At 36.2% G+C, this 25524-nt stretch overlaps 2 protein-coding genes across 2 annotated transcripts in view; both read right to left on the reverse strand.

The window, feature by feature from the left end:
* LOC107554039 (sorting nexin-29-like) overlaps positions 1-25524 on the reverse strand; it is a 71466-nt gene that overhangs the window by 37854 nt on the left and 8088 nt on the right. Inside the window, exons 2-4 of the mRNA XM_016236402.1 lie at positions 21886-22002; positions 16169-16224; positions 15624-15705 (exon numbers count right to left, since the gene is read on the reverse strand). Of these exons, the coding sequence (XP_016091888.1) occupies positions 15624-15705; positions 16169-16224; positions 21886-21993 (246 nt within the window). The 5' untranslated portion in view covers positions 21994-22002. The remainder of the gene's footprint in view (positions 1-15623; positions 15706-16168; positions 16225-21885; positions 22003-25524) is intronic.
* Positions 23979-25524, reverse strand: part of LOC107554010 (sorting nexin-29-like) — a 67053-nt gene continuing 65507 nt past the window's right edge. Inside the window, exon 14 of the mRNA XM_016236365.1 lies at positions 23979-24024. Coding sequence (XP_016091851.1) covers positions 23979-24024 — 46 coding nt within the window. The remainder of the gene's footprint in view (positions 24025-25524) is intronic.

Below are 25524 nucleotides of genomic sequence, written 5' to 3' on the forward strand. Positions count from 1 at the left end.
AATTTAACAAATATTCTGACCTTGGCTGTTGGTCTCAGAGTTCAAGAGACTGTATTAGCGCAGCAGTTCACTCTGACTTGCCCAGGAAAAGCACACAAGTTGTAAAAAATCAAGATTAATAAAAACGCAACATGAAATACAATCCATGTACTTTCTTCTCTGAGGTAAATATAACTATTGTGCTCATCGCAACAAGTTATCGCGTTCACCTGTCAACTGTCATTTTCTGGAGTTCTGGTCCGGAGAAATTCAACTCAGTGAAGAAAGTATACAGTTATGTTAACAGTTAGGACACCCTATTGAATTCCATGGTTTTCTGTATCAGGGCATCATAAAAAAAAATATGTGGTCCTCGGCAGGTCTTAAATTTAGGAAAATAAAACCTCAGATGAACAACAACACATGACATATTGCACCGTGTCATTGTTTATTTAACAAAAATAAAGCCAAGATGTAAAAGCCATGTGTGACAAAGTTAGGACACCCTTACTGTTAACATGGGAATTAAGAGGGTAAGTAACGGTCAGACACTGTTATCTCAAATACCTTTGATTAACTGATCATCAGCAAGTGTGAGCAGCTCTATAAAAGCATACGCTTTGGCAGTTTGCTGGTCTGGAGCCTTCAGGTGTGTGTTAACACAATGCCAAAGAGGAAAGACATCAGCAATGTTCTTAGAGAAGCAATTGTTGCTGCCATCAATCTGGGAAGAGTAATATGGCCATCTCCAAACCATTTGAAGTCCATCATTCCACAGTGAGGAAGATTATTCACAAGTGGAAGACATTCAAAACAGACATCAATCCTCCCAGAAGTGGACGCCCCAGGAAATTCACCCCAAGAATAGACCGTGTAACGCTCAGAAAAATGGCAGACAACCCAAGAACCTCACCTCAGACATACAGGCCTCAGTTAACATGCTAAATGATAAAGTTCATGGCAGTTCAATTAGAAAAATATGGGACAAGTATGGCATATTTGGAAGGCTTGCCAGAAGAAAGCCTCTTCCCTCTAAAGAAACATGGCAGCACGGTTTAGGTTTGCAAAGTTGCATCTGAACAAACCATAAGACTTCTAGAACAATGCCCTTTGAACAGATGAGACCAAAGTGGAGATGTTTGGCCATAATGCACAGTGCCATGTTTGGTGAAAGCCTAAAGAGCATATCAGCACAAACACCTCATACCAAAAGTCACACATGCTGGTGGAGGACTGAGGATTTTGGGCTTGTTTTGTAGCCACAGGAACTGGGCACCTCACAGTCATTGAATCGACCATGAACTCCTCTGTATACCAAAGTATTCTAGAGTCAAATTTGAGGCCATCCATCCGACAGCTAAAGCTTGGCCAAGATTGGGTCATGCAACAGGACAATGATCCCAAGCACACCAGCAAATCTACAAGAGAACAGCTGAAACAGAACAGAATCAAGGTGTTGCTGCATTCCAGTCAAAGTGCAGCAGTCATCCTGACTGAAATGCTGTGGTGAGAGCTGTGCATAAATGCCCACAAACCTCAATAAACCTGAGCAACGTTGTAAAGAAGAATGAGCCAAAAATCCCTTCAGAGCGATGTGAGAGACTGATAAAGTCATACAGAAAATGATTACTTCAAGTTATTGCTGCTAAAAGTGGATCTACAGGCAGTTGAATCATAGGGTGTCCTAACTTTGTCACACATGGCTTTTCCATCTTGGCTTTATTTTGGTTAAATAAATAATGACACGGTGTGATATTTCATGTGATGTTGTTCATCTGAGGTTTTATTTTCTAAATTTGAAGACCTGTCAAGTAGTGTTGCTTTCGTCGACAAAAATTATGACTAAATATTGTCGTCAACGAACCTTTATCACGTGACGAAAACGAGACGAGACGCAACGTAAATGCTGGTCATGTGACGATGACTATAATTAAACGTATAATGCAATATTGTTGACAAATAAAAACGAGACTAAATGTGGTTTACAAAATAAAAACTATGCTAAAATGTCTCTTCATTTTCGTTGACCATAACGAGACAAAACTAAATGTTATAACGTTATTTCGTCTCGTTTAGTCGCGTTATTATTATTATTTTGCAGTATTTCTGTTTCCTGTGGTAACAATAATATAATAAGATAACCTTGTTTGAAATGGGTTTGGCTAAAAGAAAATTTTGGTTTCGTCTATACTACTAGGTATTTATACTATATTGACTGGGTTAAATAGAATTGCATTATTAAAAAGAGACAATAATAAAATTTTCATTAACTAAAACTAGAATAAATGTCATCAGTTTTTGTCGACTAAAACTAGACTAAAATGTCATCAGTTTTCGTTGACTAAAACTAGACTAAAATGTCATCAGTTTTCGTCGACAAACTAGACGAAATTAATCATGGATAATTCTGACTAAAATAAGACTAAAATGCTCAGACTTTTAGTTGACTGAAACTTGACTAGACTAAAAAGAGTATGAACGCAATTAAAACTAATAAAAACTAAAATGACAGCTTCACACAAAGATTAGACTAAAACTAAAATTAAAACAGGCCACCAAAAACAACACTACTGTCAAGGACCAGTTTTTTTTTTTATTATGTCCTGATCAGATACTTTTTGGGGATTTCTAGGTGTTGTTTGTGTCATGTTTTTATTAATCGAAAGAAAGAAGCGCATACGGCATTAGAATGAGGATGAGTAAATTATAACTTAGTTTTCATTTTTGGGTGAACTATCCCTAATCACTAACACATCATATATTTTAGATGAAATACATCCATTTATTTAGGTAATTTTTAGTCCTCCTATAAAAATAATTCCAAAGGAAGTCAAAACAGGACCAACTGTCACAAAAATATACAACGATACCCTTCCATTTTAAACTATGAGCGCAAAAAAATCTGTTCAAGCTATAAATTTGTAAACTTAAGCCAAAAGTAACTGAAAATATTTAATTGTATTTAGAGTAGGCTACATAAAATGCAATTTTTAAAAAACTACAAATGTAATGTCCATCACTGTTACTCCCATCACATAATGCTATTAAATACATTATATGATACCATACAGGAATGTGGTGAAAATTACATTGTGTTTGGAATTTTCATAACAAAATGACAGCTATCCTGTGACTCATCCACTTTTGGACACTGTTAGCGGACAAATTAAATAAAATGGTGAGTGTGTGAAAAGTGCATTTTAAGAGCATTTCTAAAAGTCTAACAGGGTCAAATGTGCCCAAATTAGAGGACCGGAACTAACTGTTGTATTATACTGAACCACATTTTGATGGTGTATCCAAAACCAGGTTACACTAAGTAGTGTATCTTTAATAACTAATTATAAAAATAAATAAATCTAATTATACAGTTTTGAGCACTGATTCTGGAAAGCACACTCATCATGGTACACGGCCGTACAATTTGACACCCACCCCCAAGTTCATTCTACATTCCAGTTCTACCAAGACAAAACATTTGCCAAATTAGGCAGAAAATAGAATCCATTTGGAAGATTGCAATGCCAGAGTCATGGTGTAAAAGGAATTACAGAACCAGAGAGAGAAATGAAGAGAGGAAGGAAAGGAGGAGAGGGAGCCATAAGGAGTGAGATGAGTTTTTCATTAGGAACATTCAGCCGCAACATCTGTCACCTGTGTGCAGAGTGCAAGCAGGTGTGTGTGTGTGTGTGTGTGTGTGTGTGTGTGCGCATGTCATGTTCAAAGCGTAACAATTATCCTTCCAGTTGACATTCAAGAACCTCAAAATACAGGTAAACCCCAGTCAATGGTCAAATTCTCGTAGCTTTAATATGCTCTCTGCAATCAAACCGGAAAATAGTCCAAAAGTAACAAAGTACAATTAGAGCAGCTAAAAGGCAGACAGCATTGATCCAGTATTAAAGGGGTCATATGATACGATTTCAAGTTTTCCTTTCTCTTTGGAGTGTTACAAGCTGATTGTGCATAGATAAGATCCCTGAAGTTGCAAAGACTAAAGTCTCAAAACCAAAGAGAAATTCTTTATCAAAGTTAAGACTCTGCCACGCCCCCCTAAAACGGCTCATTCTAACACGCTCCCACATATCTACCTCACTATGTGGAAATATTTACATAATGCGCCCAAATGTGCACGCAAAGAAAGAAGGCGTGGTTTCAGTAACCGCAGTTAGTGTTGAAGCAGCCATGTCAGGGAGACACTGTGTGTTTCTAGGCGAAAGCAAAAGCACTTTATTTGGCCTTCCGAAAGTAGATGCATTTAGGAATCTTTAAGATTACTTACAACAAAACAGCAATGCATTTTATGGACGACCGTTTCGTGAACCTAGGAGAGGAGGTCATTCTGACTTTGCTATGACAATCTGGCGCTTCTGAATCAGCTACTGTTTTGTTATTAGTTTAAGTATTTGCTATTGACTGTTCAAATGTGGAGTTTTGCGCATCGTGTGTGCGCGCGTGCGCATGTGCGTGTGTGTGTGAGAGAGAGAGACAGGGTCACATCACAGAGTCAGCTGTCTTAACCGTGGCTTGTGTACTGCAAACATACCAGCTTCATCACTGTGTCTGTCACGCTTTCGGGCTTGAACTGATGGTAAAACTAATGACATTATTTACTGTCTTTACATTTATTTTGAAAGATGACGCTCGCAATTATGGTAAGGGGCGTTACATTTCCGACGAGTGCTTGCTGTGTTCGGCCAATCACAATGCACTGGGTCAACTGGCCAATCAGAGCAGACTGCGCTCGTCGGAAGGAGGGACTTTGTAGAAAGCGAAGCCTTTGAGAGAGGCGGGGCATAGAGGACCTACAATAATGTACAGTATTTGAAAAATAATGTGTTTTTTTTTTACATTAAAGCATGTCAACATATTCTGTTACACCAAATACACAAAATAATGATCTTTAAAAAAGCATCATATGACCCCTTAAATGTTATATTATACCTATACACTATTATTCAAAAGTTTGGGGTCAGTAACTTTTTTTTTAAGTAAAGACATCTGTAATGTTACAAAAGGTTTCTATTTTAAAAAAAAATTTTCCTTTTTAATTTTTTATTAATCAAAGAAGCCTTCAACATTGATAATAATAAGAAATGTTTCTTGAGCCGCAAATCAGCATATTAAAATGATTTCTGAAAGATCATGTGACACTGGAGACTGAGTAATGATGCTGAAATGTCAGCTTTGCCATTGCAGGAATAAATAAAATAAAATTTTAAAATTCATTCAAATCGAAAACAGTTATTTAAAACACTGTAATAATATTTCATAATATGACTGTTCTTACTGTATTTTTATTCAAATAAATATAGCTTTGGTGAGCATAAGAGACTTTAAACAATTCATACCAACCCCAAAGTTTTGAATGTTAGTCTGTATGTAATAATCAGCAGTGAATAGAAATAATGACATAAAATAACTGAGAAAAAAATATATAATTGTGATAAATCTAATACAATGAATGATCTGACCTTATCTGTCACCTTGAAAAATAATAAAAACAGCAAACTACTAACCGTCGAAGTTGAAATACTTCTGCTGAAATAACAGAGAAAAAAAAAGGCAAAAGGCAAAAATAATCTAGGCATGGAGCTGGTGTGCCATCCTCAGCCTGACCATTCTGTCCAACATACATCGATCTTATTTGGTTTAAGATCTGAGGCGTGATGCCCTCTAAAATTCTGGCCACAATGGGTCAGGTCAAACAATGCCGAGAGCCATCGTAGGCGCGAGAGAGCGATGCAGGCAGGACTGAGAAGACAGCGGCAGATGGACCCATAAATACTGTTAGTCTGGTTTAGCGCGATCACACGGCAGCATGTGAGGAGGGCAATTATTGCTTGAGCTTTACTAAGAAGTTTATTAAAGGTGCGCTTGCAGCTGATCGCAGCTGGATTTCCAGAGAGATGTAAAATTATTCAATAGGAGAAATAACAGATGAGGAATAGGGTCACAGGTCTGTGCTACATGCAAATATAAACTCAAACAAACCAGAAGATCATGCATGGTTAGTGCAGCAAAGCAAATACCAACCAAAACAAATTAAAAGGAGGTGAAATTCATCCCATAAACCAATGTGGTTGATGTCAAATGTCATAGTCTCAATCAAACTCTAAGGTAACCAAATTTAGCCTGCAGTTAGATGCCAATATGGACAGGTTGCTTGACACATATTCACTGTAGTCTGGGTTGTTTTTACTTTAAACATGAGGGGATCATCTTAAATGTGGGTTCCCTTACAGCTTGTATAAACATGGTCTGTGCCAGACTAAATTTGTTTAGTGTGGTCAATTAATGGCTGCCGAAAACATGAAACTACGGAAATTCAAGCATGAAACCGCCAAAATTAGAAACCATAATCTTTCAATTTTTCCATCAGTATATCCACTTCCTGGTAATATTAATAAATGTCAATGCTTGATTGTTTATTGTCTTTTGTATGATAACAGCATTAGGACCAATATATAATCTGGGTCATGAAGCAAGACTAGTTGAGAGCCACTAAAGTAAGAAACAAGGTTATATTACAACAAAAGTCAAGTGTTCAAACAGAGAAGAACTTTCTACCACTGTCAAAAACCTGAACCAACCCTGACCATACAGCTCATTCATACCCAGATTCATTCAGCAAGAAATGCAGACAGGTCATTTCATCTGTTGGTATTGCCCTTTTTATTTTCCTAAATTAGCTAGCTCCTGATATGCTACTATGCATCTCATATAGATCTCTCTCAATTTCCTGCTCTGGGTACATTGCCTTAAAGGTTAAGAGAGTGTGATAACTATAAAGATGCAATCTGGACTAGATTCTTGTCCATTAAACTTCAGCTATATATATATATATATACATACACACAACACACACACACTTAGTACATATGGCATTTCAGATACATTCCATCTTCATGCCATTCAATATATGTCACATCCTGAGGAAGTTGCAAAATCATTAGCTATAGGAAATATTCAGAATGGAAATAAAAGGGAGAGCAAAAAAATCAAGAGCTATCAAATCTCATTATAACAAGTTCATAAAAACAAGAACTTTGTGGAGATCGGAGGCACTGGGCTCAGCTGGTTTTGCTGATCAAAGGGAATAACTCATTTTTCTTTTTAAAAACTGAATTCTGACTGTCACTGAGGAGTTCAGTGCTTGTATATGTGCACTTCAGAAAGCTAAGAGCAAACCCAGAGCACTGGAACAGGAAAAAGCACAGCATCACCAGGGAAAGCCTTGCAAAGGAAGCTATTCTAGCCCCTTTTTAAGTACTGAGGCAAAAGCACTATTACTTTGTAGAAGGCATCAGCGTGACAGGCCAGTCTACACTTAGAGTCAGTGCCAGGATGATCTTAACAAAATATAACACTTCTAAATAAATCAAATGAAATGTACAGCTTTGTTATACATACATATGTATGTATAATTCTTAAGACAAACTGTTCAAAACACAAATTTATATATTTTCAATCACATCCCACAACTTCATCTCGGAGATAAACAGACACCAAAATTATGGACTTAAAAGCATCATAGAGGACTGTGAAGACACAGTATTTCACTAGTCTTCATCACATCTATTTTGTGTTTCTATTTTGTGTTCTACTTCATGTATTAATTCATGTCCAGTGTTAATTTTCATTGATCAATGTATTCAGCTAGTTGAAAATTTTTATTTTTATTTTTGTATGTAAACCCTAATGGAGACTACAAGTTATTATAAGACCAGGCAGATATAGAGGTTCAAAAAATTATAATAAATAATATATATAAAATATGAACAATACTAATATTAATCATATACATATTAAGCATAACAAATATTAAATATAAAAATAATATAAATGAAAATATAATATTATTGAATTGGTAATTAAAGCTTTGTTAAGGTTCTTTATGGAAATTCTATTTAGCACCAAAAAAGGGTTCTGCAAAATGACAAATTATGAAACATCTCAATTTAAACTGTACATTTAAATAGCTATGTTGACACACAGTTGAACGCCACTACAGAGTAATACAGGTTCAAAAGTTCCCAGAAAGAAACCAAGTTCCTTTAAAATTAGTGGATGTATATTAGGTGCAGGCCGCATTTGATTAACCTGACCTGTTTTGTATTGCAATATTATCAGCTTTCTCATTTTTGGTCTTTAGGAGGTAAAGTGACTTTTTATAAATAGACTACTAATCCTATTGTTGTGCAGACAGATAGTAAGTAGCCTTTGAGAGAGAGATAGTAGCCACAGAGAGGGAGCAACACAGGAAACTGCTTGGAAAAAAAAGTTACCTACACTAGGTCAACATTCATTTTCAACAAGAGAGATGACAAGAGAGATGAGCAGATCAGAGAGGGGGTGTGATCCAATGAAACTGACCCAAATAAAAGAGGAGCATCTGCACACACTGCCCCCAAAACTTCCTATATCACATATGCCAAGATCCACTACTGCTCAGACTAAATAAATTTTTTTTTCACATGTAATTTTAATTTACTAATGCATTCATTTCCAAATGTTATATATATAAAAACAAATGGGACTATATAATAGTTTGGTCAAAGCATTTTGGCTGACAATAGTGTGACGAACGGCCCCTGGAGGGCCCCCCAAAGCACCGTCCCTGTATATATGTATGGAGCAATGCGGGGTTGCACTCCTTTCGTCTCCACCTCTGATGTCTTTGAAGAAAGGAGATATGAGGGAAGGGTAAGGAGAAAAAAACAAGATGAAAAGAGAGAAAGGTGTATCCTGTAACCGTGACCACTGATGAGAGCTGCGATCGCTGCCTGCCACCATAAAAAATCCCTTTATAAGACACTACCACCACAGCAACACTGATTTACAGCGGACATTTACAAAGGCAGAGCAACACCATTAACACTTGAGAATGAGACTACAGATCACACATACATCAACGTGCAAAACTGTACACAAAATACGGGCCATTTCTGTGAGATATCACCAAGAATGTTTGCACTGGGAAAAAACAGGAAAACAGCAGAACGACACAGCCCCTGTAAATCCACATTATAACAGTCATTACATCCGCTTTTTTAATAACCCTTTCCGCCAAAATTGTATAAGCTTGAATGAGTTGTTTTAGGCAGCTGTTATATTTTTTCATTATGTGACACGAAACAGAGGAGGTAGAATTCTTCACAGCAAAACAAAGCTCTGGTAATATTAGTGAAGATCAATTACATTCTTTCTATGGAATCCAACAGCAGTCTGATTTATTTTATAGATGGTAATTTGAAGCACAGACGAGAGGCAGAAACACAAAAGTGGGAAATGGAGTAGCTGCAATTTTGGACGGTGGTGGTAATGTGCCATAATCTGCTGCCAGGAGATGCTTGATGCAGGACTCCAGACTAAAAAATTGAATCTGGAGCCATTGAGTCATAAAATGAAACATTCAGGAGCCAGATTACTTTTTTATTGCTGAATTATAGAATCACTCAATATAGATCAGAAAGTACTGTCATCCATGCTGATGTTCAGTTATGTCAATGAATTTTGATGATCTATTGCAGTGGATTTACATGAAGGTACATCACACGCTGTACTTTTTTCCACTTTGACATTGAAGACCAGTTAGCATGTAGCAGTGTTAATTTCGTTGACAAATAATTTGTCATAATTCTCGTCAACGACATTTTTTTCACTGACGACAACGAGACGATAACGAACTAAAACTCTTTTTGAATGACAAAAACTATGACAAATATTTATTGACATTTTTGTCAATGAATAAAAACGAGACGAAAATGTTAGGGAGGGACTATTTGGGAAGAGATTCATTCAGAATGAATTTGCTGCGTGGTTCCGAGGTTAGATGCGTAGATATGAACCGGCGGGACATAAGCTAACATACACTTACTGCACGTTTCATAAGAGAATAGCAGACATATGGAAAATCTGACGACGCAAGAGAGAACTAATTTCGGTCCGGTTTTCCGAGCACAGTAGTGATGGGTGGATCGATCCTTAAGTATCGATACTTTCGATACTGATGTTGTATCGAAAGGATCGATCCTCACATAAAAATATTGATTCTAAAGTGCATTTTTTAACCATTAATTTTATTTATTTATTAAGAAATTTGGTGTATAAAAAAGCTTCTAACTATATTAGCGAACAATTGTGTTGGATAGAACCATTTCTCCTGCTCATCGGAACACACGCTGAAAGACAGAACAAATCAATCACAGACAGCGTTCGCTGCTGACGCATGGCTCACAGTACTTGTTCAAATAGGGCTGCGTTTCCCAAAAGCATAAGTAGATCTTAAGAAAACATTGCCACATTATTACATTAGCCTACATAACATTGTTACTATATATAAAATTAATTATGTAAAATGCATAACGGTTTCCACACAAATATGAAGCAGCGATAATAATAAATGTTTCTTGAGCAGCAAATTATATTAGAATGATTTCTGAAGGATCATGTGACACAGAAGACTGGAGTAATGATGCTGAAAATTCAGCTTTGATCACAGATGCATTTTAAATTACATTTTAAAATATATTAAAATAGAAAATAGTTATTTTAATTGTTATATTTCACAATATTGCTGCTTTTACTGTTTTTTGTTTTTTTTTCAAATAAGTGCAGCCTTGGTGAGCATGAGACTTAAAAACAAATATTACAAAATCTTACTGACCCCAAACTTTTGTGTACATGTAATATTTATTTTAAATTTGCTAGTTTGTGCAAGTAAATTTATTTAAACCGGTTGTTAAAAGTTCAAATGGATTGTGTTATGTTCTGTAATTGCTGTTAATAAATCTGTCAGAAAAAAATATGGAACACACAGGAAGCGCGTCTCACAGCACGCGAGTACTCTTTCGCATCACATGAACGGAGAATTACACACAAAATTGTTGTTGAATTGTCCATTTTGACGAGTATTCACGTAAACACAGTTGATTACGTCTTAAGTGAAAGTAAACAGTAGGGAGAACGTGTATCAGTACATTGCATCCATTGCAGCTGTGCATTCGGTTTTAAAGGGACAGCAGCCTAATTTACTTGCTATTGTCCGAGTCACTGATGTTAATCAAGCAACAACAGATAGACAGAAAATCATGCACTTCTCTTGACTGAAAAACTTTAGTAGCCCTAAAGATTAATCTAAATTTATTTATAGAAATAAATATGTCTGCTTGAAAGAATGAAGAATATGGTAAACAAGTTGCTATAAAGAATGCATAATTAGCCTATATATCTATTGGTATTTCATTAAAAAGAAGACCATGTTCTTGTTCTTTATGAGAAGTGGTTTTATTTAATTTTAACATAAAGGCATGTTGTGTGTCACCGCAGTTAAATCGTTGTATATCATGATAAAACCTTAATATTAAACCTATATAATGAGTTTGGAAATTTCCAATCATCCAATTTCATCGCGTCGCGTAAACATAAAACCATGTCTGCATTTGTGATTGGAGAAATGACAAACAACAAGCGCTACTCTACACTGCTCAAAACTCGCATTTGAATCATCAGTGGCAAATCCTTAAAATATGAAAACGTACTTGCAATCTGTGAGTCAGAACAGCCAGCATTGCAGTCTACTCTACCAGGATCAGGAAACAGTCCTCCATAAAATGCGCTGGACACATCGAAATATTTGGGTTGAACTGTTCTGGAACAGTGCTGTAAATACAACTTAACCACTGATTTCTAGTCGTGTCCTCTTTTGGAAGGCCAAACAAAGTAGTTTCGCTTTCACAACGAAACACACAGCGTCACACACGGCAGGCTAGAGTGAGCGGCGGCGGGCTTGAGAACGGCACGGCTGGCGGATTCGACGAAGGAGCGGTCAGCGGGCTTGCGGCAACCACATGTGACGAGCCCGGGCTGAACTCCGCTTTGTCCATGGTGAAAGCCGATCCAGCGATCCAAAGCGCGAAGTTGATGCATTTCCTCAGCGACCAGCACGGATCAGCTCTAGGCATTACGAAGCGGATATCGTCCTCTTTTGGAAGGCCAAACAAAGTAGTTTCGCTTTCACAAAGAAACACACAGTGTCTTCACGACATTGCGGCGGTGGCAACAACAATACTACAGCGAAAATAAAAGTTACGCCTTCTTTCTTTGCGTGAACATTTGGGCGGCGTTATTGCGTTATGCAAATCTTCCCACATCGTGACGTAGACATGTGGGGGCGTGTTAGAACGAGCCGTTTTAGGTAGGCGTGGTTGGCTCTTAACTTTTGTAAAGAATATCTCTTTGGATTTGAGACTTTAGTCTTTGCAACTTTACAGATCTTCTTTATGCACCCAAGAGCTTGTAACACTCCAAAGAGAAAGGAAAAATTTAAATCGCATCATATGACCCCTTTAATAAATGCACTGTAACTAAACCCATTAGATTTTAGCCAACTAAATTTACTGTAGATTGTGAAATTCACTTTTACAATTTACAATTCAGATGACTAAAATATGACTAAAACTAAATGGCATTTTAGTCAAAAGACTATGACTAAAACTAAATCAAAATTTGCTGTCAAAATTAACACTGGCATGTAGAATGGCAGTATATTTATAAAACTGTGGATTCATCAAATAATCCTGGAAAAAATGTATCAACGTCTGAAGGATCATGCAACACTGAAGACTTGAGAAATATTTAACAGTATTTTACTGTATTTTGCGCAGTCTGTATTTTTACTGTATTTTAAATGAAGCCTTGGTAAGCTTATGAGACTTCTTTCAAAAACATTAAAAAAAATATTGCTGATCAGAAACTTTTGAATGGCAGTGCATATTCATTCAATAGAATAGAATAGCATAGCATAGCATAGAATAGAATAGAATTTGTAATTACATTAATATAGACATAAATAAATGTATAAATATGGAGAAAGATGCTTACAGAGTGTGTATGTACAGAGAGTATATGTATGCCATCTAATAGCAGGGGTTAACCTTGGCTCCTTGATGCACTCACCCACACTCAACCTCATTTTTTCCCTGCCATCTCTCTTTCTATGCACCAAAGGCTTGGGTAATGAACAGACCCCTGACAACGGCAGTAAGGGTTGCCTTCACCCCTAAAACTGCACTCTTCTGTTACTTTTCAAGAATACATTGTTATAATAGACAAATACCATATTTGGCTCGTACCTAGTTTCCCTGTGCTATTCCAATCATAAAACCGCAATTGGAAACCTAATTTTTTTAGCAATGGCTTACTAGACAGTAAGAAAAATCATGACAGGCTCTTAAAAAATTACACAGGTTTGCTACATGTAGCCGCTAGTGGATGCCTCTCTGCATGAAAGATTAGAAGAATGCAGATATATTAAAATACATATAAACATGCCAATGACATTAGTGCTCACGTGGGATGCATACCACCTGCAGTCATCAATCATATCAGGAAATGAGAAGCCCTGATTTACTGGGTTAAATCTAAAATAATGGAAAGCATTATCCATCAGTCATGCCTTGAAAAAACAATGGATCCGTTTCCATAGGGATCCATTTCAAGGCCAGACTCAAGGGAACACTCAGAGAAAATCGAAAAACACTGTCAAAACCAATTCACTCAGCAAAATCAACTAATATGTGGGGGCACTAGCACTACTTAGTAGGGTCTCTTGGTAATCTATACTGTTACAGAAAGTGCATGGGTCACTATCGTATCAAAACAACCAAATTACAAAGGTGTCATATCGTCATATAACCCGTTTAAACTATGTGTCAACATTCTGGGTTATTTTTTCAAGCCAAACACTGAGTTGAGACTGTTGGGTAAGAAAGAAGCTACGTTAATGTGACCCAATTTAGGTTGATAATTGTTCATAATCATTAACCCAACAATGCTGGGTTGGGAATGCGGACGTGAAAGAGACCATGTATGTCACACTCAAATGTAAGCGGTTCAGTGTGCGGGAACTGAATAAGTGGGAATGGCGCTTAAGGTGATTGATTAAGCGTTAGTGTGTTCATTGACAAGAGAAAACTAAATAACTGGACAAATTTCTTCTTAAACTAAAACTACTCAATGATTAACTTTTAAAAAGCTATTTCGTTTAACTGTATAAGCTGTATAACTGTTGAGTTGCCTCACATACGCGAAGTTTTACTTTTGCGGATGTTCTTGCTTATCAATAGATTTTCACCTTTTGATATTATTGTTTCCTGTGTTGCTACTGTAGTGATTCAATCACACAGATTTTCATTTCTATTTAATTTCCCATTTCGGGTTAATTTGAACTGAACACAGTCATTTTTCAACAATAGTTGAGTTAAATAAAACAGCCAAACATGATGGGTCAAACATTTAACCTAACACTTTTTGACCAAGTGCTGGGTTGCCAAAATGACGCACACCAAGTTGTTTTTAACCCAGCATTTTGGCTCACATTTACACTTTTTCTTAAACTGTCTTGGAGAAATATTTTAACAGAGTCATACATGCAATAAAAAAATGTGACCGAACTACAAAACCAATTCTCATTCAGGCAAAAAAAGCACTGAACTCTTCTGTTTCAGATGTATTTTTCTATTTACTGTATTTATGTATACAGTGTATTTCCGCACTATAAACCATAGCTATCGCTTTACAGTACATTTCCATTAACATTAATAAACATTGTTAGTTTATATAATGCTTAACAGATCAGTACAATACTATGCCAACACTAAAACTTGTCTGAACAATCCAGAAGCGCAGTTTATGCATGGGTGACATCACAGTCAATTTTGACACATAAAACTGTAAATATTGCAACAGTCAGTAGTAATATGACAAAAAGATCAAACTTATTCTCGACTTTCCGATTCGGTTCCGATTCTAAAATTAATTCTTACAAAAAATAAAAACTGTCAAGCAGTGGTTCTTGACCTTTTTTACTCAAATGACTCGCATTGTTCTATACAGTATTCCCTCTCCCCCTATATAGGCTATGGTATTTCAGCTGTAATCATGACAAATTAATTAATTAATGTAATTAACATAATTATGTAATTATGACTACTTTTTAACAGAAACCGGAAGTATTGATATTATATTAAATTAATCAACCATGATTTATTTTGTGATTCCAGAAATTTCTAGGAATGCTATGTTCTTCAATAAAAACAACACTTATTGACGATGGGAAAATCTATGAATTCAGTTTAGATTTTATGTGTTTTTTAGCATTTACATTAAGATTAGAGTACAGTAAATCATCCTGCCATCCCACTTAAAAGTTTGCTGAGACCCTCTGGTTAAGAACCACCAGTCAAAGGACTTGGCTTAAGTCAGCTAACTTTCTGTTAAAAAAACAACAACTACATTTTGTCAGCTTAAAATGTCAAAGACAGAGGTTCTCGACCTTTTTTACTCAAATGACCCACATTATTCAACACAATATTCCCTCTCCCTCCACACAAGCCTATGGTATTTTGGGTATTTCATCTGTAATTACAACAAAGCTACTTTTTTTAACTAACAGAAACCGGGAGTATTGATGTTATGTTAAATTAATCAATCATGATTCCTAGAAGTTTGCTTAAGTCAGCTAACTTTCCGTCCAGTCCAGCTGACATTTCAATTACATACTGTGAGGAAAAAGGTAGTTAAGAGAAGATTATTAATTTTCAGGAGTACACGGCAGATTAAATTCTGATTAAAAGAACTACCTGATATACATGATAGGTGTTGGCTGCCCGACCTTGAAGGAACACAGACGGGATCCACACGTTGACAAGGGCACGCTGAGTTCTTAGAGAGAAAAGGAAGGAGAAAACAAATGGGGAAAGTCTAGTTAGAGGACCTCAATAGAGGAGTAATTTAGCAATAGATTAGTGTAGCTAAGATACTAACAAACAGAGGGAAAAAAATGACAGATATTGACACCATTCGTCATTATTGTAAAGAAACAGCCTTTTACTTGACACACAAGTTTAACATTGTATGCCTTTTCTTCAGCCATTTTTAATGACTGACATCTTCTCATGTACAAAGGTTAAAGCTGTGTGGAAGAGGTGCATGAAGGCTCTAAATGTAAAAACAGAAGCAGCATTCAACCTCCCTATTTTTAGCTTAGTCTTCTCTGTCAGATCGGAGGCATCGCTTTATGGAATTCCATACCATCGATTTGATTCTCAAAAGAGGCTCGCTGTACACCACCTCCAACATAAATACATACAAATATAAAAAGAACAGTGAGTAGGAGGCCACTTACGTCTCGAAGTCAGATAGGCTGGGATCGTCAGAGGTCTGGCTCAGGTCCCCTGGCACCTGTCCAAAAGTAGAGCGCATGAGGCCATAGTGAGCGTTTTGTTTTGTGTCCAGCTGAGTTTGCTGATTAACACTGTACTGCTGCATAAACTTCCAAACCAGCTACATTCTGTAGTTTACTTTCCATTCTGCTAACAGCATGACAGTCCAGTAATATTTACTGAAAAAAATGCATTTGGACCCAAGTCAAATTTTGGAACTGTCATTTGCAACCCATTTTACTTTCATTATATAACATGTTTTTGAATGAAACAAGACATTCAACTTGTTTCACTTATTCACTGTATGCATCAGGAATTGATTGAATGGTGAAAAGTAAAAAAAACAAAAAAACAACAGTTTTGTCTTAACAAAACAGATATAAATACAATCCATTATTTCTGCATTATAGGCAAATACAGTATAATAAATAGTCTTAGTCAAGCAGTAAAAAAAACTCCTGTTCAGAAGTTTGGAGTCAGTAAGATTTTTTTTTTTTTTTAAGAAAATAAGAATTTTATTCAGCAAAGATGCATTAAATTGATCATAAGTGACATTCAAAATGTATTGTGTTACAAAATATTTTTATTTTAAATAAATGCTGCTGTTTTTAACTTTCTATTAATCAAAGAATGATAAAAAAATTTAAAAGGTTTCCACAAAAACATTAAGTAGCACAACTGTTTTCTACATTGATAACAACGAGAAATGTTAACTGAGCATCAAATCATCATATTAGAATGATTTCTGAAGGATCGTGTGACAATGAAGATTGGAGCAATGGCTGCTGAAAATTCAGCTTTGCCATCAAAGGAATAAATTACATTTTGAAATATATTAAAATAGAAAAGTTATTTTAAATTGTAATATTATTTCAAAATGATTTACTCTATCTATTGTATTTTTGATCAAATAAATGCATCCTTGATAAACTTGATTTAAAAAAAAAAAGACATTTTTCAAAAATGTTTTTACTTATCAACCTCAAATTTTATATAACTTATAAATGTATATACAACTTTGATAAAACCACTTGCCCTAAACAAATTTAGTAAAATATAAAATCACAAAGCTATTTTAGTGTACTGTAATGCTGATGGAAAATTACTGTGCTACTCAGATAACCTATTAATCAATGACTGCACATTTAGCCCTCATTCCTGAAAACACTCAAGCCCAACCAGGAACAACGCACTAATCCTATTTAAGTGTGCATCTTATCTCGTGGTGAAACTGTGGTAATGTCAGCATTTACAGGGGTCACAGGCTACTGCATCTTGGCAGCCAGTGGCACCAGAGAGGAACGGGCACATGAGCTATGGAGGCTAGACCATCCACCATATACAGTTCAGCACAGTTACAGAAGGCCATGGTTCAAAGCCACTGCCGTCAGATGTATCAAAAAGTAATCAGTGGCCAACAGATAAGCAGTGAACAGAAAAGAGCACACTGTGACCGAGTGTGCCACTAGAGACAGACTGGTCAAATTAAATGGACACTTCATCCAAAAAACAAAAGCTTTGTGAAAGGAAAAAAAAATTTAATTGTTATTCACTGAACATTTTCCCCTGCCAAAGCTCTTAAATCTCATTGAAATTAAAAATAAATAATCTGTTCTGTTTTTCACACAAAGCTTGGCTTCAGAAGACTTGGAAGTGCATATTGCAAATAATATAATAATATAACATAACATAACATAATATAATAGTGGGTGTTTACGCCCTTTTTTGAAGCTTGAAAGCTCTCTCAATATTGTTGTTTGGAAAGAGCAGTGAAGTGATTCATCAGCAATTTTGTGTCCAACAAATATAACAACAGCATATAGATGTAGAGGGTGAGCAGTAGGGCTGGGCTGACAATACTGAATAACAGATCTTAATCGACCTTTATTTTGATGGACCAATATCGATTCTTAAAATGAAATGAAAATTCTGTCATTATTTACTCACCCAAAGAAAACAAAAATAACGACTTTATTCAACAGTTTCTTATCTTCGTGTTGCATTCACGAGAGTACCACGACGCATGCGTGTGATGAAGCTGCTGATGCAGGAGCCGGCGTTCTGACAAGGCATTCCTTGTAAAGCAGAGGAATGCACACGCATACGTCGTGGTACTCTTGTGAATGCAACACGGAAGAGAAAAAAAATTGTTGAATAAAGTCATTATTTTTGTCTTCTTTGTGCACAAAAAGTATTCTCGTAGCTTCATAACATTATGGTTGAACCACTGATGTCACATGGACTATTTTATCAATGTCCTTACTTCCCTTCAGGGCCTTGAATGTGGTAGTTACGTTGCTGTCTATGCAGGGACAGAAAGCTCTCGGATTTCATCAAAAATATCTTAATTTGTGTTCCGAAGATGAACAAAGATCTTATGGGTTTGGAACGACATGAGGGTGAGTAATTAATGACAGAATTTTCATTTTTGGGTGAACTATCCCTTTAAATCTCAAAAATCAATCTTTTAATCTGTGCTGTTTTCTGTTGATGCGTGAAAGAAAAAAAACCCTAGGGAAAAGACAGAATTTTCATTTTTGGGTGAACTATCCCTTTAAATCTGAAAATCAATCTTTTAATCTGTGCTGTTTTCTGTTGATGCGTGAAAGAAAAAAAACCCTAGGGGAAAAAAAACTCTAGAGAACCATTTTGATATATACAATATTTTAGATATTCATTATATGTTTAATTAACCTGTTAGTAGGAATGCTCCGATCGATCGGCCGGAGATCGGTATCAGCCGATAATCATATTTTATGACTCGATCGGTACTCATCAACTTGGCCGATCTCAGGAGCTGATCGCAATTTGATGACGTCAACGCGTGACGACGTACATGATGCGTGGGGACATAAATGATTTGGCGCCGCAGTCATGTCATCGCTGGTGTGGAAATGCTATGACGTTTTGAGAAACAATGAAAAATTTGCTGTTTGTCGTGTATGTTTTGCATTAGGGATGCACCGATACCACTTTTTCCAGTACTTGCCCGATACCGACACTTTTATTTTTGGTACTTGCCGATACCGAGTACCGATACCAATATTTTTATTGCATTTGTACATTTTAAAAATATTGGGTACAGAAACCAAAAGAGTATGTATAATGTTAGTTGGTTAACTTCATTTATCAAATAGATAGTCAAACCAAAATTTATTCTTCACCTTCAACATTTCTCACATTATCACAGTTTATTTGCTATAGTTTAGAAAATGGTAATAAAATATAACAATAACTCAGAGTTAAATTGTGTCAGAACAAATTCAGCTTGATAATGTTAGATAACTTTGATAGAAAGGTATGTAATAGATTACAATCAACCAAAAATTATTCAGACAGCTGTTAGTATGACAGTAGTTACACAACTATCAATACTTTGTCGGGCAACCCTTAGTCTTAATGACTGCCTGTATTCTCCTGGGCATGCTGTCATCCAGGTACATGCAAACCTGAACTTCAGTTTTTTCCCCCAGACTCGGTCTGAATAATTTTTGGTCCCAAATTTGTGCACTGTATGAAGAATTTTTGGGTATGATTTGTCACAGTTTACTTTATTTTGCTATCCTCACTTGCATAAACGAACCTAAGTGTCCTGCACCCACTAGTAAAAAAATATATAAAAAATTATATCTGGTCTCTGAATCGTTTTTGGTTTGACTGTATATCCTTCGGCTATTTTCACACTTAATTATGTTTTAATCCAAATGATGCGTGTGCTAAGTGAGTGAACATCAAAGATCACACAACAGAAGTGCGCGTGCTCTCTCTCTCTCTCTCTTGCTCTCTCCCTACCGTTAAGTAACTTGTGCATTGTTTTACTTACTTGTTTTTACATATCCAACTGAACTACAAACTTTCCAGTGATGTCTGTGAGAAAGGTATATTCACTCGACAAGCTCGCGCATCTGCGCCGCCGCGCGCTCAATCCACTCAGCGTGCTTTGTTTATCAGCTCGCGCACATCAGCTATACAGGCGTTAATACTGAAAGTTTAACGTTATATTCGTTGTGTACATATATTTCGTAGTAGACATCCTTAACTCCATTCTGCTGTCTGTTGTTCTGTTGTCAGTGTTTCTTTGTCTGAATTTGGCACTTATCACATGCTGTGTGGTATCGGCGTCTGGTATCGGGGCATTTTAACGAGTACGAGTACAGGAGCTCAGTATCGACCCCGATACCGATACCATTATCGGTGCATCCCTATTTTGCATGATTCATCTACACAGCAGATTCAGTGATGTTAGAGCTGATCTGTGCCTCACTGCACCTGTCTGCGGCGCGTTACGTCTCCACGGCCTCCGGAGCTGATCGCGGCCGCTCTAGTCAGTGCTTGTGTTTATCAGCCAGCCGCGGCACGTTTCTGAAGCGGTTCTCCGCGCTGCTTGGTTAAAAATAGTCTTTTGTGAGTTGTCACAGTGTGGAGGACGGAACAGAAACAGAGGTTTCCCCCAGTAACAGCTGTACACAAAGCAGCGCTGAGCTCACAAACACTGCTTTATCAGGCATATAACATGCAAGATGAAATGAAAATGACATCGAAAATTTTCTAAAGATAGTCTTCCTTCAGAAATACAGTGAAATAAAAACCTTGTTTTGATTTTTAAATGTGCAGTACGTGCTCATGTTTATTCAACCAAGCCTTTTGGAAAATCCGTCAGTTTTGATATTGTGGTGAGCGCCACAAATAAATAGATGTATGGGAAACACATCCCACAGCACAACCACCTGAGCCCAACTTCAGTCTCCTCATCACCTTAACTGCGTTTGTAGCCGGTGCCATAGCCAGACTCATAAACAAACACAGACTGGAAGTTAACTTCGGGCCAGGCGCGTGCGCCCGATGAAACTGTCTATATAAAGCTTGAAGAATCAGAATCGGCATCAGTGTCAGCCGATCACCATGACAAGAAATTGGTACTCAGTATCGGCTGCAAAAATCCTGATCGGAGCATGTTAGTAATGTCTTCATTATTTAATGTTTGAATAAATCACGTTTTTATGACAGCCAACATTAAATTTTTATATTTCAACAACATACTGGAGTGTAAACATAATTATATCATTAAATATAAAAACTGCCTTATGTGCAATGTAAACGTTTTTGAGAGCTATAGTTTGAAGTCTGTTGTTAATTATAACCTTAAATTTGATTGTACCAACTGACAGGGTTCCCTGTATAGTTTACAGTTTTAGTTAGAAGACATTTGTTTCCTTAAAAAAATATACATGTAAATATACAAAATACAAAATATACAACCAAGAACTTGTGAATCAGAATCAGAATTTAATCAAATTTTCATTTTGGCCAAGAGTTAAGAAAGAGTGAAAACTCCTTTTAAAAGAACTAATCATCATTTTGTCAACTTGATGTCATTCTAAAACCACAAGAAATGTTTTATTTTATTCTAAAATAGCTCTATCTAAAATGCAAAAAAAAGAAAAAAAAGATCTGTAGTATGCCCTTGTTTATCTAGCTAGGTTAATGTGTGCATTTGAAAAACGGGAAGGCTAGCACAGACTGACAATTAAAGATGGAAGAGGGGGCAGACCTATGGAAGCAGACAGCAATCTGCCCAGAGAGCCTGGACTGCAGAGATAGAGAAGAGAGAACAACCACTCAATGAACGTACGGTTTCACATACCCACAGAGAGGAGTGTGTGTGCTTGCATGTGCTTACCGGGCCGCGCAGGTCGATGAGTTCCTGTCTCATCTGTCCGATCAGGTTGTCTTTGGCCATGAGGGAGCAGTACAGCCTCTCATTAAACTCTATCAGCTCTCCGTGCATCTCAGCCACCTAAAAAAAAACACATTGACAAACTCGCATCAAACTCCCACTGAAATAGGCTGTTTAAAAAGCACTAGTCGTGAAGCAGGTTGTAGTATGTGACATTTCTTTAAGGCATGTGAATATGAGTTAGCTTGGTTTTGACTCTCAGGTGTGAAAGCGTTCAGCCAGTGAGTGTTAACTGCTCGTTACAGAGAGTCCCACACCTGCCCGGCGAACCGTCAGCTGTCACTTAGAGTAAGTGACACAGACATGGAGGCAGACTCCAGTCTGCTATTCAGAACTTGCATTCATTTGTTTATGGAAATCATATGTCAGGGTATATTTGGGTTAGCGGCGTTTTGCCTGACAGACGCATCATGTCACTTTTTGACATGTTTGTCCTGGTTGCAAGGCTACACCTGGCCAGAAAAACAGGCATGAATGAGTCAAAAAAAATGATTAATGCAAAATCCTGACCTTAAAAGTGAATGTGAATGCCGTAAGACTGCAAATTCAAATGCATTTTTGGAAAAGGATGGACCCAAAAGAAAAAAAAAAGAAATATAAAGTAAATTTTGTGTTTTAGGATACTCTATTTACATATGTTAATGTGTTTGTCCTGGTTGCAAGGCTACACCTGGCCAGAAAAACAGGCATGAATGAGTCAAAAAAAATGATTAATGCAAAATCCTGACCTTAAAAGTGAATGTGAATGCCGTAAGACTGCAAATTCAAATGCATTTTTGGAAAAGGATGACCCAAAAGAAAAAAAAAAGAAATATAAAGTAAATTTTGTGTTTTAGGATACTCTATTTACATATGTTAATACAACCAAAATTAAACTAACATCAATTAACCGTCTTGATAAACCTGTACAGTGCATCCTAACCAGATGCAAATGATGTTAAGTCGCATGTATATAAATGGGATTTTTTTTTTTTTTGTCCTGACATTTTGTCAGTTGCTTGGTTTCTATTCTGACTCTCACTGGTCCAAAATCCTGCTCCACATAACATTTGTTTCAATTTTTTGTGAAAAGACATAAAAGACAAATTATGTTGCATTAATGCTGTCTCCAAGTACACCAAGGATAGTATTTCAGAGTTAGACATTTGTTATTATGACATGTATTGCATTCAAGTTGAAAAAATAATGCACAATTTCTATATCATTTTTTTAAATATATTTTTTCTTAAATCTCTAATTTAAGCATGGTATTTTTCTCAAACATTTATTTTGCATATTTTATACATTTTTATTTTTTACAATTTATAATAGTTGTTATCATTTTCATTTCTAGTACTTATTTATGCATGGCATCTAACAAACACATTAATTTAGCATGTTTTATATTTTACTTTAATTTTTATTGCATTTTAATTTCTCCCTTATGTATGCAGTACTAAACAAAAACTTTTTACATATTGTATATTTTATACAAACAGGGTTTTATAAATTTTTTTAAACATTTTAATTTCTAACCTCTTATGCATGGTATCTTACAAAATATTTATTTAGCATATTTGACATTTTATATTTATATTTTACATGTATTTAATGCCATTAAGCAAACGGTGAAAGTGGGTGATTATTAACTTTACATTTGTTGTGTGTTCATCAGTACATACAGTAGTTCCATAGTACCAAGTTCTAAGCAGCATTACTTCAAACTAAAAATACATCACATTGCACCTGATGCAGACATGGTGCTTAGGCATTCCAAAAAAAAAATTTATATTTTAAACAGCGCTGAACGAGTGGGTAGCAGTCTCAAAGAATCTCACAAAGCAGTTTGAAATAGCTTCAAAACTTTTGTAATTGATTGTCAGACACGGTCCTCTATCTGGCTACTTCACTGCCTAATGTTGTGCTTTATATAGCACCTAGCTGTTTCACAGCATAAAATCAATTTCTTCAAGTCTTTTTTTAGTAGCTTGTGTGACAACTTCAAAAACAGTGACCCTTTCAACATGTTAAAAGAGCGTCAAGCTTCAAAACACATTTTACAAGAGAACTATAAACATCTCGTCATGAAAGCGATAGCGGGTACTGAAACACAAGCACGTACAACAATCAAGCAAGCACAAACATACACAACACCATGCCAAAAGAGTGATTAACCATCAAGCTGGATACAAACAGGGGAAATTATGCCACTTCTGCCATATTTACACACCCAGAACGATACACACCCTGTGAGACCATCCACGGTTTCAGGATTCATTCATCTCGCCGCGGCCCCGCATGGCACACTGCTCGTAGTATTCTCATTCATCACATTTATTTATCTGTGGCCCAGCTTTCGAACAGGACATTAAAAAATGGAAATTAATTTTAAGCGTCAAGGAACCCAATTAATTCTCTGCTAGGAATCGAGCTAATCAGTTTGTTGTTCAGTAAGCAATAAGCTGGCTGCGTCCTTCCAGCTCGCTGGCTGAATTTTCCGACCTGCCATGCCGGGTGTTAGCACTTTGGATTTATCTAAACAGGCGACAGGTTCACGCACTTCAGACAAGGTATCAAACCTCATTACTGGGCCTTAGCAGGAATCCGAGTGTGTAACTGTATCTATATTCGCTCATTGTAATTACGGGCCGCCCTAGTGCTCCAGTGCAGATATCAAGAGCACTGTATTCCACAATTATCCCTAGTCATTATGTCCATGAAGGAAATGAAAACAATTGTGCGGAACACAAACACCACACAAGCTCAGTATCATTGAAATAAGCCAAGGTGAAACTGAATAAATGTCAAGAAGGATGAAACACATGTGTGTGTTATCATAACACGCTCATAAGCAGTATCCCAAATAGATGGGAGCATATTAATGAGAGGAGAGTTAGAGGCTTTGATTTTTCATTTTTTAGATGCACAACGAGAGAGAAGGATATATTTTGAGACTGATGTGTTTGCCAGTTGCTTTCGCCTTTGAATAAAATAAACTTCAAATTATTCAAATGGATTTAAACCACCAACAAAATTAATACAAAATGAAAAGGACAGGTTCTGATTCCTTTTAATGATTCCATTAACGATTCTTTTATAGGCAACATAAATGCAATATATGCCTTAAATGCAATCCAATATATATATATATATATATATATAGGATTGCATTTAAGGCTTGTTAAAATACATAGAATATATTAAAATATATAAATAAATAAAAATAATAAATAATAGAGATAATTTGATAAATAGTTTAAATAATAAATAGTTACTTATTAAATACAATACTAAAACAATTAATGGGTTTGGTTCATAAAACTGCAAAAAATAAGAGTGTCATAAAGGTCATTTGTTTGGTCATTCACTTAAAATAACCAACTCGAAAGACTATTATATTTATATTAGATGTCTGAATAAGAAACCGGTTCTTGGTTCCCAATCCTAAATACCAAATTAAACAAGATGGCTGTGTGAACTATGAAAAACTCGCAGGCAGTATACAATGGTACAGCAGGAGACAGCAAACCCAAATCCAATATTTGTATCATATCCTGTCTATTTAGCCTGGTCAGATTTTGAAGGCAGCAAAGATGTATTTAC

This window comes from Sinocyclocheilus grahami, unplaced genomic scaffold (genome assembly GCF_001515645.1).
Source record: "Sinocyclocheilus grahami isolate Dianchi unplaced genomic scaffold, SAMN03320097.WGS_v1.1 scaffold490.1, whole genome shotgun sequence".
NCBI lineage: Eukaryota > Metazoa > Chordata > Actinopteri > Cypriniformes > Cyprinidae > Sinocyclocheilus > Sinocyclocheilus grahami.